Here is a 15,303-nt window from a genome sequence, read left to right as displayed (position 1 = left end):
TGATCCCCGAATAGCACTTCTACCTGAATGTAGTGACATTAGGACCAACTTAGCATCTTAGTTTATTTTTTTATTTCTGTATGTATTCATTAAATATTTATAGTATAGGATTTGGAGATGGGCCTTGGGGTTTGAACACACGCAAGGCCTGTAGCACGAATAATAAAAAAAAACCTCAGAGACAGATACTGGGATTCAACCTGAAGATCAGAAAAGCAAAGCAGTCAGGCCATTACAGAGCTCTTACCTCTACGAAATCTTCAGACCGAAATAGAGCAAGTTCTTGTCTCTCATCCTGCCTTATATTCTTCCCTAGTGCTGGGATTAAAGGTGAGCACCACCACCACCCCAGACTGTATGGCTGACTGGTGTGGCTGCAGGGATTAAAGGTGTTGGCCACAACTGCCTGACCTGTATGACTGACTATTGTGGCTGTTTTGTGTTCTGATCTTCAGGCAAGCATTATTTGTTAAAATACAAATGAAATACCACTACAGAGGCCCTAGATTCAATCAGCAGCATCGCCAAAGACCTTCTCTGTGTCTGCTGAAGAAAAGGTTGAGATTTGCTCTTAGGGTCTCGTGTACCATAGACTGGCCTCGGAATCATTATATAGGTAAAGATGATCACAGACCCCTGATCTTCCTGCCTCCCCACCTTGCTGAGTTCTGGGATTACAGGCATGTGCCACCTCTGCTGGTGTAAACCATTCCTTCTGAGCAGAAAGATGATGTTGGAAAGCTGTGAGAATTCAGACGCCCTCCTTCACTCTAGAGATCCTCAACTCTGACTCACTTAGTTAAGCCTTGAAACGGCCTTTGGCTTTCCTTCTGGTTAGAAGCTGGCTGTGAGTAGTCTGAAGGACACGTTTTTAGAATCAGGGGTGGGCTGAGTGCTGGCATTGTTCTTGTGTGGGTGCTGCTGCTGTTTCCTATGAAGTCTGAGCCCTTCAGTTCTATGTCAGGCCTTCAAATGGCCCACTGGGGAGAGTGCATCACCCAATCCTACTATCATAGAACTGATATGCCTCTCCAATGAGAAATCACTCTACACACTTAAAGATTAATAAAGGAAAAAAAAATCCTCGATATGGCAAGTGACCAGCTCTGGCTATTGCTCAAAGAGGAGCCAGCCACAAATAGAAGAGTTTAACTAGCTTATATACACCCTAGGCTTAAGCCTTCCACACTTGCTGTCATCTTAAATCTCTTCCATCTCGGGGTTATACACTGAACAATTTGAACAGACAGGAGACTGCAAGTCTGGCCACTTGTGCAGACGGGAGATTCACAAAGATATTGCCAGAAATATTTAAGTACACCAGGGCTGCTATTTTCAAACAGCTCTTACCCAGGTTCATCTTGCTCACTGGGCAGAAGTATGCTTTTTCTGATAAGAGCACAGACGGCATAATGGTGGTTGTGACCCTGCCCTGTCCCCTTGAGCGGCCACCTGTTCTTTGATATGGGGTGGCCCTAATGGCCAATGGAAAGTCAGGGTTGTCTCCTTTTGTTGTGGAAATAGAGCCTCACTGGAGGTCAATTTTGGTGAACAGTCATTAGCAGAAACTTTCTCAGCAACTGCAAAAGTCAAATATAGAACAAATTGTTCTTTCTCTCAGTTTCTACTCAGGACATTTCTGTCTTCCAGGCATATTGGAGGCAGCGTCCCTTAGAGAAATTCACGTTCTATAGCTCAGTATTTCCCAAGCAAGTTTATTAGTAAATCCTTCATATTGGAGGCAGCGTCCCTTAGAGAAATTCACGTTCTTAGCTCAGTATTTCCCAAGCAAGTTTATTAGTAAATCCTTCACAGCATCAGTCGTCCTACCACAAGTTCCCCGTCACTCCCGCACTCCTACCCCATGCTGCACAAGACCAGCATCTTACAATAAAGTTATTCCCCTCTCTCCTGTAAGTGCTGGAAGAGTTCCACTTTCTTATATCGTATGGGTGATTGTCCAGGCGCACGCCCTTAATCTCTCTACGGGTTCGAGGCCAGCCTGGTCTACAGAGTGAGTTCCAGGACAGCCAGGGCTACACAGAGAAACCCTGTCTCAAAAAACCAAAACCAAACAAAAAGAATTGCTCTGGAAAGGCCAAGATGAGCCGAATGGGTAAAGCCTGATCTGCAAAGCAAGTATGTCTTGTCTGACTAACCGGTACCTACAGCTCAGGTGCAGTGACCAAGGTGATAAGGAAGAAACCAGTCTGCTGAAAGACCTATTTAAATGAGAGAGAGAGAGATTAACAACCAAAACTCAGCAAAGAGAAAGTTGGTCTCCTGGAATATCTTAGGAGGTTGTGTTGAGAAGATGTAATTTTTCGGCCAGGGTTTTTATTGACTGCTGTCTTTTATATTAAAGAGCTGAATGAGACCTGGGAAGCGTGAGCAGTGAATTCACCATTATAAAATGTCTTACTCTAGAGGACTGTTCACATCATGTAAAGAAAATAGCCTCTGGTGGTCCAAGCAAAGGAAAATTTCTAGATCTTTCTCTCTTCTTCTCTTCCCCCCTCTGACTAGGTTTTATTCTGTAGCCCAGGTTAGCCTTGAATTCAAAGTAGCCCCCCTGCCTCAGTCTTCCAAGTGCTGGGTTTGCAGATGTGAGCCTTCACAGTTGGCTGGCTCTCTTCCTTTTTGTCTCATACAGTGTGTTATTTATAAAATCTCCTGCCACATACTTGTACACTTCCACTTTCACATCACTTATTTTATATCCCAGGTTCCCTTTCTACCTTTGCCCTTCTGAAAAACAAAGAGATCCCAGGTCCCTCTCATGCTGGCTGTGATCCTGAGCTTTTCTCTCGTGGTGTGTTTTCATTTGGTTGCGTTTTTCTTTCTTTCTGTGAACTCTGTTAGCTGAGCTTTTCCTTGGTTGTAAAATGCCTGCCTGAACTTTAATCTTAGTTTATTCTTCAAATGAGTTGCCCATTGCTGGGCATGTTTATTAGATGGACTTTCATCCATATGTATGCCACTAAAGTAATAATCTGCTTAAAAGATCAACCGCACCTTGAATAAAATTATGTAACATGTAAATAACTTATAATTTTATGCTAATTTTATTTTAAGTTCTAAAACCAAGAAGGCTACGCCTCTCTGAAACAGGCCATGCTAGCCCTTTGGGGACTCTTCCCTTACTGCTCCAAACAGATGTCTGAGTCTAGTCCCAGCTAACACACAAAGCCATCTGTTCGCTGAACGCTTCAGCTGCTCTGGAGAGAGCGGCAGGGCTGTTAAAGCTGTACTGTGTGCCTTCTCACAGTTTACAAGCTCCAAAGTGCACAGAAAACACACACACACGAGCAGAAACTCATTTCCGTGGGGCTGGTCATTTAGAACTCTTGAAGGTGCTCAGTGACCGACTTTCATGTTTGGTAGGAGATGGGGATCTGAGGAAGCAGAAAGTTAAAATACATATGTCATATATAATAGATATAAATATATATGTAACATCTGTGAATGTTCTAGCCATGTGAAAGTTTGTCCCGCCTAAGGCATCTAGTTGGTTTGGTTTTTCGCTCTGCCTCGGGAGAGGTGTCACCTTAATAGCAACGCTAATTATAATAGACAATAAACGATAATTTATGGGCGACCAAGGACCAAGTGGCTATGGGAGCTTTCATTAAAAAAACAAACAGCACAGCCACAACCTGTGGAAGCACGCTATAATAATCATTAGATATTTATATGCCCACATCACTGTGCAGTTTTTATTGAAAAGTCCCTCTTTGAACTTCTTATTATGGAAAAATTTTCAGAGTACGCAATGCACTAGCAATTCTGCAACGCAACTTCTACCACCCACAGCCCAGCTTCAACAATTCAGCCTTGTGCCCAACTAGTTGAATCTAGCTTTTTATTTTTCCCTGAATCGGAAATCTTTTAGGCAAATGCCAAACCATCACAACACTTTCTGATGACTATTTCAGTAAGCATCTCGACATGTTATACGTGAACGCGCGTGTTATTGCAAAATACACCTGGGGTACAAATAAGACGCCTGGAACGCTCTTCTGCACTCGTGGAGACACAGTTACAGAGTTACGTGACCCTGGATGTTCGCGGGTGTGACCGGAGCCGTCCGTCTCCTGCCTAGATCGAGCTAGATGCCCTAAGGCAGCTGTGGACCCCGGCACGTAACCGAGGGCCACAGATGCCACCCACCCAAGCATGCGCAATCCAGACCCCGGAGTTGCTAAGGCCCCCCGAGGAAGATAAGAGATTCAGGATATGGCGAGAGCCAATCAGAGGACGCGATCGTTCATCAGCCAGCCAATCCAGGATCGAGATTAAATCAAGGCCCCAGCGTCCGGCGTACCCCACCCGTATCCAATCAGAGAGCCGGCAACTTTGGGCGGACTTTTCAAAACAGCGAAAACAAAACAAATCGGGGACCTTTAAAAGGTGTGATGCGTCAATAAACCGTCTCCTTCCGCCCTCCAACCGGCTCTCTCATCTTGGTCCCCTTCAGAATCCATCTCGGCGTGAGGCTGAAATCCAGGTTCCACTCTCCACCGCAGAACCTGGCTCGGCAAGGCTAAGAGGAACAGAGGCAGCTAAGAGAGGCCGGGCACGGAGGCTGGGAGCAGGGACTCTTTTCCAGCTCCATTGAGGAAGCGAGAGGATCCCTCCGCGCGGAGTCACGCGCCCCGCCCCTTGGGGGCGTCTCATACAGAAAACAAAAACAAGGGGTTTGCTGAGCTCGGGAGGCTGCGGCGGAGCCGGGAGGACGCGGCGGTGCGGGGCGGGCGGTGCGCCCCGCTGAGGAGCAGGATGCGGCCGGGGCTGTGAGGCCGGGCGGCGGCCGGGAAGGTCGGATGCGGATCCTGGGGCACCGCTGAAGCGGCTGGTCCCCGACCTCGGAGACGGGTCCGGACGCCCCCGCCGCGCCGGTTCGCGACGCCGGGGCCGGCACGGTGAGTGGGCCTCCCGGGCGGCTCTGGATTTCGTGGTTACGGATCAGAATCGCAGCGGTGGAGTCCCCCTAGAGCTTCAGGGTCCCGCTTCGGGGTCTCCAGCTGCAGCTCAGGGACTGACAAGGGCTACGGGGATGTTTTGAGGGATGGGTGGCCTCACGGGGGTTGACAGCCCCGGGGCTCGGCACCGTTGCTGAAGCGAGGTATTGTGCTCAGTGCTCGGCGCAGGCCGACTGGACTCCTGTCCGCCACCACAGCTAGGCGGGCCGCCGTGTCTTCAACGGTGGGTTTGTCTTAGTTGCAGAAACCGAGGGGGACAGCTTGGAGGTGGGCTCCGCGAGGGGGTGTCCCTGGGGCGGGGCTCACGGGGTGGGGCGGGGCTCCGGAGCCGCCTCCTTCCAGTTCTTTGTTCAGTCTCGAGACTCCCCCTCCCTTCTCGCCTATTGTGCAACGCTCCGCCCCAGAACCCGCTTCTGTGGCTTCAGTTCTCGGGTCCCTTGCATTCCTCTAGGCAGAAGTCGCTCTTGTACTGTTCAGGTGATGCGGACAGTTGGGGCACATTACGCCCCTTGGACAGTTTTCCTATTTCTCAACACTGCCGGCCGGAGGGCTAATCTGACCCAGCCCTGGCCAGCGGAGGTGACCGAGATCCTTGTCCCATGCCACGCCTCCTTGGCTTTAGGGGAGGATTCTCCTGGGGCTTGAGGGACGTGACCGATCCCCTCTCCCGGGTCTGGCTTGCGTGAGCTGGGGCGTCCCTAGCTGGAGGGCTCGTGGCCAACTCTTTCTTCTCTGCTCGCTCACTCCCTTCCTACGCGCATTGCATTCTTAACCGGCCACGGTGTGTTTGCTGCAGATGAAGGATTTGGGGGCCGAGCACTTGGCAGGTGGCGAAGGGGTTCAGCTTCTCGGATTGTTGAACTTCTATCTGGAACAAGAACAAAGATTTCAACCTCGAGAAAAAGGGTTGAGCTTGCTGGAGTCCACCCCAGAGGTAAGTTTGAGAATTGGTGGGACTTGGAGAAGGCAACTTCTTGTTTTCTCCGGTTATGTCAATAGTGAACTCTACAAAGTTAAATCCAAAAATGGCCTTCCTGTACCAAGAATAGCCTTAAACTGCACAAGGTTATGCTTTTGGTCTAAGTGGAAGTTATACCCAGTGCAGTGTAGAGGCAGGCGTTTCTTCAAATGGCGGGGGCTTCCTAAGGAATACTTACGATAGGATCTTTAGTTATTATAGAAAACAAAAGCCATCAAAGAATTCTCTCTATTCCAAGGGAATTGAGTTCTGCTGGAACTGTCTGGAATGGGGCAACAAACATGTCACCTTACATTGAATTGCTAAAGCTCTTCTGTATTGGGTAATTTTTAAAAGCGGTGATTTATGTCTTATATCTGAAAGTACAGAGATAGCTTTAGGGAACTACTCATAAAATGTTGAAAACAACAGGGGGAGGTATAGTTTCTGGACCTGTGTATTCAATCTGAGAAAATAAACTTTGATTCTTGGTTTTTTAATTTCAGAATGATAATACTTTATGTTCAAGATTGAGAAATGCCAAAGTCGAAGATTTAAGAAGTTTAACTAACTTTTTTGGATCTTGCACTGAAACGTTTGTTCTGGCTGTCAATATTTTGGATAGATTCTTGGCTCTTATGAAGGTATTTAATCGTTTTTATAAACTCTACATTTTTTTCTTTGCTATCTTTACTTTCAATTTTGTTTTTGTGAGACATGGTTTGTTTCTCTTGTGTAGCTCTGGCTGTTCTGAAACTAGCTCTGTAGGCCATGCCCTGACCTCTATCTCAGAGACCTGCCTGCCTCCTCCCCTGCTTTTCTTCCTCCTTCCCCTCCCAAGGGCTGGGACTAAAGGTGTGTTCTACCACATCCCACAAATTTACATTTTTCAATATTCAGTGCCCAACACAGTGTCTAATGCACAGGGCTCAGTAATATTTGTCAGATAGATATAATAAAGTATCTGTCCATAAACTTAATCAGAATTGGGATGGTTCATGCCGGAGAGACTGCAAAATTGTATTTCTAGATCTTAAGTAAGGCTTTGTTGTAGTCTTAAATGTGTTCTCTTGAAAGACATTATGAAAGGAAGTCCGTCATGTTTTCTGTACCTAGTTTACAGGGGCTAGGGGAGGTAGAAGGTGAGAACTGATTAAAATTCGCCTTGTTAAAAAAATACCACAATGATATTTGTTAACAGGCTTATAAAACTTCCCAAACTGACATAAGAGACGCTAGACTTTTTATAAAAAGAAAAAAAAAGTAAAATCCTGGCTTTTGGGGAGAGGTTTTAATATTTTCATTTTTCATCATGTTTTTCTTGGAGCCTACATGTTTTTTAACATTGAAGCATGACAAACGGAATGTAACAGTATGTCCAATTTGACCTCTGCCTTCCCTTGTAAGGCCTTTCAAAGTAGGGAGCCACGGTCTCTATTGACAGTCAGGAGCAACTGTTAAAAACTGTGGAAACTCTGGCCCATAGGATTGCTGTCAGCTGCATCTGTCCATGGCAGCTCTACATATGTCCCCCACACGGCATAGTCAGTCAATGGGGTGCAATCCTGGGCAAGATTGCATTATGTAATGGTTGAGCTTTGTATAAAAAGAGCAGGTGCAGAATTGTCTGTCTTCATCCAAAGCAATAGAATGCTGTGTGGTATGTGGATGGATGTTCGTGTGTTCAAAGGATTATTTGAGGGAAGATGTGCTATTCTGTTCTATTAAGTCTGAAATACAAAGCACAGCTCGGTGCTAGAAAGCAAGTTTTTGAGCCAGTTTTGGGATTATTTTTACATGCATTTAAATTTAATAATTGCTCATATAGCCAGTTTTTTCTTTTTAAAGAGAGGTGACAATGGTCTAAAATGTAAAAATAATTGCAGGTAAAGAAAGGCAAGTGCATGTAAGAGAGGCAGCCTGATGTTTGCTCAGGTGTCTGTGTGGCTACATCGAAGTGGTGATTGTCGGGAATCCCTTTGTTCTGTGTTTTAGGTGAAACCGAAGCACTTGTCTTGCATTGGAGTCTGTTGCTTTTTGCTGGCAGCTAGAATAGTGGAAGAGGAATGCAATGTCCCGCCCACTCACGATGTGATCCGGATCAGTCAGTGTAAATGCACAGCTTCTGACCTTGAACGGATGGAGAGAATCATCTCCGAGAAATTGCACTATGAGTTGGAAGCTACTACTGCCTTAAACTTTTTGCACTTGTACCATGCAATCCTATTCTGTCACACTTCAGAAAGGTGAGTGGGACTCGTGGACTGCTCCTGTGCCTCGAGCATCGCTTCAGCTTTCAGTAGGAAATTAGAGTGCCCAGAAATCGATGTTTTGACTCCCTCTGAACTTGCAGCTTGGATTTGAGTCCTTCAAACTCAAGTAACTTTTCTGAAGGTTTAATAACTCTTTCTCTGCTTTGTACAGGAAGGAAATACTGAGCCTCGATAAACTAGAAGCTCAACTGAAAGCTTGCAACTGCCGGCTTGTCTTTTCAAAAGCAAAAGTGAGGCTCATTTTTCTTATGTACATTTCAGTTTCTATTTCGAGTTTTTCCCTAATATGTGTGTCCATTTTTATTTATTTTATTTTATTTTTTTATAGCCATCTGTATTAGCTCTGTGCCTTCTCAATTTGGAAATAGAAACAATAAAATCTGTTGAATTGCTGGAAATTCTCCTGCTTGTTAAAAAACATTTGAAGGTAAGTATCTTTAGGCCTGGTTTTCCTAGTGTCATATATAATTTATATAATACCTTGTGAAATTCTCAGCATGTGTTCATTTTTCTTGTGTGTCATCTGTTCTCATTCTCAAAGTACCACTTTGACCCAGACATTAGTAAGCCAGAAGAAACTCTGACTTAGCCCAGCTTCTTTCTGAATGCAGGTGCTCCTTTGGGGACTCGTGCCTTGTGGCAGGATAGCTGTGCACATCCTCAGCTGTGTACTATGAAGTACACTGAATACACTAAGGTGATAATTGGTGTGCCTCAGATCTGTATGTGTAGGACTGAGTCACCTCAGTAGCGCTACCAAAATTATTAGCAATTTTTTTAAAGCCCCGTAAGTGGGCCACCCCTGTAAGTTTTTGCAGTCGTGATAAAAAGCAAAACAAAAGCACAATGCTTTTTCTTACTTTAACTAATAGTCTGGTTAAAGAAACGCAGATTTTAACATGAAATAATGTTTGTTGTTACTGTGACTAAGTATTAGATAATAGTGAATGTAAGAAGTACTTTGGGGTTATTAGCAAAGAAATGGGCCGTCCAGGAGAGGTGCTGTGACTCGGAGCCTGATGGAAAATCTGTTGTCTGCAAGAATGAAGGTTTGGATAGGAAAGGCTTAGGCTAGGCAAGTTGGGGACATCATTTTAAGGTGGACTGGCTGGGCGGCAGTCACAAGCAAGGATAAGTACATCTAACTCAAAGGCAGTTCTTTAGAAGCCAAGTATTTAGATAAGTCAAGGAATCATGGATGATTCCTTGGATCTAATGTACTAAAGTTTGAGCATTTGAGTTCAATACCCAGAATTTACAGTGAGAACTTCCTCCACAGAGTTGTGTACACACACACACACACACACACACACACCAGCAAAACTTTTTTTTTTTTTTTAAAAAAAAAAAGATGACCAAGTGTTCTGAGTTGATGAAAATCGAAGGAGATGACTAAGGAGGTACTGTAGAGTACTTTCACTAGGGACTGGTGCTTGCCACATTGCAAAGAGCTAAGGATGTAGCCAGACTCAGTGGAAATAGAGGCCAAAATGATTTGAAACAATTCACTTTTAAGTCAGATGTAATGTCATATTTCAAGGTCCCAGCACCTCAAAGTCTGAGGCAGGGGGATCGTGAGCTGGAAGTCAGTTTAGGCTACATAGTGAGTGGGCTTCTTGAGCTAGGTGAGCCATCAAACAGGGAACAAAGCCCTTCTGCTTGTGGTAGACGTACAGGCAGTGTGAACTCCTTGTTGGGAGATGTTAGTTTTGTCCGCTACAGCTCTTTCTCTCTGAACTCCAGCATGATGGTGATCCATGAAAGCATCCTCATGTTTGAAATCAGCCAAGTGGGCATTCTCCAGGTGGGGAGAAGCTACCCTTTCTGGGAATTTCCTCTTGGATAGTGCTGACTTTAGTTTGTGTCTGATGCCATAGTATAGATGTGTATGATAAGGAATCCAAACTAATTTGTTCAAGAAATATTTGTTACAGAAAGGAAATTTTTGTAACAAAGATGTTAAATTTCTTTGACATTACTAAACAATGTACTTGGTGCTTTTTTTTTTTTTAAAGGCTTGGTTTTAGGCCAGTGTTTTCTTAGAACAGGCAAAATTTTTCTTAGTACCGAGGGGTCATATTCTCATCAACTAAATCAGAATGCCTAGCACCTGTGATTTCAAGGGGCAGCAAAGTCTGTGGACCATTATTATAACAGCTTCACTCATCTTTATGCCTAGATTGGCGACGCAGAATTCTTTTATTGGAGGGAATTGGTTTCTAAATGCCTAGCAGAGTATTCTTCTCCTGCGTGCTGCAAACCTGACCTGAAGAAGCTGGTTTGGATTGTTTCAAGGCGCACAGCGCAAAACCTGCACAACAGTTACTACAGCGTTCCCGAGCTGCCAACCATCCCAGAGGCGGGCTGTTTTGACGGAAGTGAAAGGTGAGCCGGCCTCTCCCACAGACTAAATAGAATGATAGCTTTTGTGCATAGAAAATAACTATCAGGGCCAATAAGATGTCTCAGCAGGCAAGGTCACTTGCTGACAAGCTGGGTTTGAGTCCCAGAGTGGAAGGAGAACCAACTACTACAAGTTATTTTTCTCACCTCCACACATGCTGTGGTACACAACACACACACACACACACCACTCTTTCTCCTTCCCTTTCCCCTCCCTAAAATAAGTAAATGTAATTTAAAAAATTAAAAGAAGAAAGACCTGGGAGTGGAGACGTAGCTCATTTGGAAGGTTTTTGCCTCATGCAGGAAGCATTGATTTTGATCCCTTACACTATGTAAACCAGGCGTGGTGGCATTGCCTATTGTCCCAGCACTGGGAGTTGGAGATGGGAAGGCCAGACATTTGAGGTCATTCTTGACTGTGGATGGAGTTGAAGACTACTGTTAACATGATACACTGTCTGAAAAAGAGTAAACAGAATCCCCTGTGGAGAGTTGTAAGAGATAAAATCCCTCTTCACATGTCGGGGTTTTTCCAAGCCAGGAAATTAACCAGTGGTTTCTTAAACAGCTTGTAAACCCCCACCTCAAAAAAACGCTTTTTGTCCTCTCCTTACTCTTTAAGACACAGCTCCATTATTAAAACACAAGCCACAGAAGCAATCCCCAGGCTTCTCCCTGTTGGTGTCAGTGGTGCTGTGGGAGGAGGGGGGAGTCCGGGACCCTTCACCACTGATACGCTCAAGTCTTGCCAAATGCCACCTCTTACTTTTGTTTGTAATTTGAACTTTACTAAATTTGATACTTTCTGCTGTCAGGTAAGGACCAGAAACTCCAGTTTCATGGTGAATGTTCTTACTTTGGCATTTGAGAGAACCAGTGGTGGAGTACCCAATAGAGGGAAGACCTTTAAACAGACCACAGTTTCACCGCTGGACTGATGACACTTAGAATTCTGTAATTACTTCTGCTAACGCTTAATGGTACAGGCAGAGTAGATGGCAAATAGTAATGAGGTAGCTCTCTTAAGAAAATTTATTTTTGGCCCGACGGTGGTGGCACACTCCTTTAATCCCAGCACTCGGGAGGCAGAGGCAGGCGGATCTCTGGGAGTTCGAGGCCAGCCTGGTCTACAAGAGCTAGTTCCGGGACGGGCACCAAAGCTACAGAGAAACCCTGTCTCGAAAAATCAAAAAAAAAAAAAAAGAAAAAAGAAAACTATTTTTGCCAGGTGGTGGTGGCGAGGCCTTTAATTCCAGCACTTGGGAGGCAGAGGCAGGCGGATCACTATGAGATCCAGGCCAGCCTGGTCTACAGTGCATTCCAGGACAGTCAGGGCTACATGCAGAGAAACCCTGTCTAGAAAAATCAAAAAACCCAAATCAAACCCAAACAAAACCTGTTACCTGAATATGGTGGTGCAGGCCTTTAACCCCAGCACTCAAGAGACAAGGGCAGGAGGATCTCTGTGAGTTCAAGGCCAGCCTGGTCTAGAGTTCCAGGACAGTCAGAGCTATGTAGATAGACTCTGCCTATAAACAAATAAATGAAAACTATTGTTAATGAAAAAAAAGTGTTCTAGAGAATAGACTTGACTTTCTCAATTCACTATTTCTGCGTAAATAGTGGTTAGCTTTTGAACATGGTGTGTAGACTGCACCAGGCTTTTTATCTTGCCTGCAGACATACCTGTGTATTGAGCAATGACACCCTCTTTTGTCTCTTTCCTTTCAGTGAGGACTCTTGTGAAGACATGAGCTGTGGAGAGGAGAGTCTCAGCAGTTCCCCTCCCGGGGATCAAGAGTGCACCTTCTTTTTTGACTTCAAAGTGGCTCAGACACTGTGCTTTCCGTCTTAGGAGTCACATGGTCTGTGTCAGAACTTAAAGGTGTGCACCTGTTTCAAAGCAATAAATGGGGAGTAGGTGGTTCTAGAGTGCAGCCCCCATCTAGGCAGGAATTACACAGACCGAAATACCTACCTTCTATTTATTAGTCAGGTCAAGTCTGGCCTGTTTTCATATTTAATCCTAAGCCATCAAATGGGTTAGTGCCTCTTAACAGTACTTTATACGTTGGCACTTTATTTTCTTGTTGACTTTATCTGTGGGGAGGAAGGAAGGTGCTGATACCTTTGTTACTTTTCAAGATTTTTAAAGATGAGTATTGTAACTCATCGTAATCTGTAGAGCCTTCTTCAGGTGTCTATTTAACAGATCGCGGGAGTGTGCAAGTGCTTCCTTAGCAGGGCAGTGAACAAGCCTTCATGGTTTGTCTCGATTTCCTTCTCCCCTGTTCTCAGAACAGACTATACAAGACTCTGAGTGTCAAACACCAATAGTGTACTGTCTGATGCAGATCCTATACATTGCGAGTTACATTGACATGTCTGTGAATTTTAATTTCTAAATGTCTTGAAATTTCTTCTAAAGCAGAAATTTTCATCAGGTTAGGGTTGTTAGTTGCATTCTTAATACCTAAGTATTGTCAGACTGTAGTATTATTTTGTTATCTAAAAGGTCCATAATCTGCTAGTTTTGCATGCATCTGTATGAAAACAGAACAGGAAATGGAACAGATATGAACAGAACAGGAAATGGAGTTGATAAGCGCTGATTTAGTTCATCTCACTTTCTTGTATTGAAAACTCTGCATGATTACTTTCTAATTGTTTTGTATTTCACATTTCATAATGTATATGGGTGCCAAGGTTTGACTATGAAGTGAAAGAACTCCAGTGTTTGTAGTATTAGTTCAAAGCAATTCTGTGTGGTGATATAGCCATAAGGATGAGGAAGTGTGCACTCTGTACACAGAAGATTTTGTACAGAGAATTTTTAACTTTATAAACCTATGTGAAAATGTAAATCTTTAAAAATGTACATAAAATACTGTATTTTTTTACCCTGTGTGTGTGGTAATCTGGTCAGTGCATGTAAATATAATTTATTGTGTATTCTATATTCCCAGACATTGATGACTTACTTTTTATTAGTAAGTCAACACCCACTGAGGTGTTTTCCAAAGTAGGTTTTTTGAAGTCAGAGTATATTGTAATTCAAAATAAAAATATTAATGGATTCTCCTTACAGTAGTTTTTAATTGATTTTTGGTAAAAACACTTGGTGATTTCATCAAAAAGGCTTGAAGTGAAGCTGGAGGTTTCCATATCGGCTTTTTAGCTGCCGAAAAGCCCTTCAGGTGTGGTTCCTCATCAATTTGGCCCTGAGTTTTGGAAATACCAAAAGGAAATCTGTCACTTGAAAGTTGGCCTACCTCTGGGGTGGTGGATTCATCAGCGACGGCACACTGATCTAAATGTTTGTTTCTTCACTGTGAAAGGCAGTACTGTGTACACCATACAAATCTGGAACATTGCTGGGTCAATAATTCTTAGCATCTTGCTTTTTGTATCTCTCAACTTTTTATTTATTTATTTGTTTGTTTGTTTGTTTGTTTGTTTATGGGTGATAGGGTCTCTCTATTTAGCCTTGGCTGTCCTGGAACTCATTATGTGGACTGGGTTGGCCTTGAACTCACAGAGATCTGCCTGCTTCCGCCTTCCAAGTGCTGAAATTAAAGGCATGCATCTCCACACCTGGTCTCTCAAATTTTAAAAATGACTTTTTTTTTTTTGTATAGCTTTCCCATTCTAGTAGACTTGTTTTCTAGTTGGTTAGCAAACCATACAAACTGAATATAATTTTTTATGTGCTGTCTCTGCCCTGGAGGTAAGGGGCATGACTTCTGTCTTATAATTTCTGTTGCTGTGAAGAGACACCATCACCACAACAACTCTTAGAAAGGAAACATTTATCTGGGGCTGGCTTACAGGTTCAAAGGCTTAGTCCGGTATTCATGGTGGCGAGCAGGCAGACATAGTGCTGGAGAAGAAGCCAAGAGTTCAACATCTGGATTGGCAAGCAGCAGAAAGAGAGTGACACTGGGCCTGACTTTAGCATCTGAAAGCTCAAAACTCAACCCCAGTGACACACTTCCTCCAACAAACAATAGGCCACTCTCTGGTGACCAAGCTAATCTATGAGCCTATGGGGGCCATTCTTACTCAAACCACCACAGCTTCCTACCTTCCCAGGGAAGAATCTGCTCTTGGGTGACCCTTACTGGATAGCTTTGGCAAACCACACTATGTTCTGGTTCTGATTTTGATGGTTGTGATGTAAAGGTCGTTTGTGGCCTTCCCGATCTTGTGAACCTCTTCAGTCTCTCCAATTGCCTCCCTTTTCTTACTAGGTCTTGTCACTGGGTGAATCTGCCCATGGTTCCATCTCTTCTAGTTTTTGATATATTTAGCCTAGACCTCTTCATTGAGCTCTCGAGTTATTATTCACCCTGGCCATTCTACCTGGAAGTTTCTGATGATTCCTAAACCTGTTCTTGTATGCCTATCTTATTGAATCAGAATTTACCCATTCAAGGCAGAAACTTGGTTGATATCTTTGTCTCCTGCTTGTGTTCTGGAAGAGTCACCAGCCATATTTGGAGGATGTCATTTATACTGTTATCTCCATACTGGCTCTCCTCTTTTTCTGCTACTGGTTTGGTTCAAATGATTCCTCTACCTCTTCTATCAGCTTGTACTATGCTGTCCTCAGTATCTTTTATTCCAGTTTTGGTTGGTTTTGGTCCATACTTGCTACCAACCTCTTAAGACATGCAAGTAAGAC

General features: G+C 44.0%; 1 protein-coding gene across 1 annotated transcript; it reads left to right on the top strand.

Moving 5' to 3' along the window:
* Positions 1 to 4,781: 4,781 nt before the first annotated feature.
* On the top strand, positions 4,782 to 13,700 carry Ccng2 (cyclin G2). The gene is made up of 8 exons (XM_075943045.1): positions 4,782 to 4,922; positions 5,779 to 5,916; positions 6,447 to 6,584; positions 7,936 to 8,186; positions 8,365 to 8,443; positions 8,542 to 8,640; positions 10,393 to 10,598; positions 12,351 to 13,700. The coding sequence occupies exons 2-8, from the start codon at positions 5,779 to 5,781 to the stop codon at positions 12,472 to 12,474; spliced, it is 1,035 nt and encodes a 344-aa protein (XP_075799160.1). The 5' UTR covers positions 4,782 to 4,922; the 3' UTR covers positions 12,475 to 13,700.
* Positions 13,701 to 15,303: the final 1,603 nt, after the last annotated feature.

This window comes from Microtus pennsylvanicus, chromosome 12 (genome assembly GCF_037038515.1).
Source record: "Microtus pennsylvanicus isolate mMicPen1 chromosome 12, mMicPen1.hap1, whole genome shotgun sequence".
Classification (NCBI taxonomy): Eukaryota; Metazoa; Chordata; class Mammalia; order Rodentia; family Cricetidae; genus Microtus; species Microtus pennsylvanicus.
This window is presented reverse-complemented; position numbering and strand designations above follow the sequence as displayed.

Bases quoted from the DNA above. Each gene is read 5' to 3' on its own strand.
- Ccng2 (XM_075943045.1), top strand. From the start codon at position 5,779: ATGAAGGATTTGGGGGCCGAGCACTTGGCAGGTGGCGAAGGGGTTCAG. The intron at 8,444-8,541 runs GTGAGGCTCATT...ATTTTTTTATAG, and splicing joins TTGTCTTTTCAAAAGCAAAA to CCATCTGTATTAGCTCTGTG. The intron at 10,599-12,350 runs GTGAGCCGGCCT...CTTTCCTTTCAG, and splicing joins TGTTTTGACGGAAGTGAAAG to TGAGGACTCTTGTGAAGACA.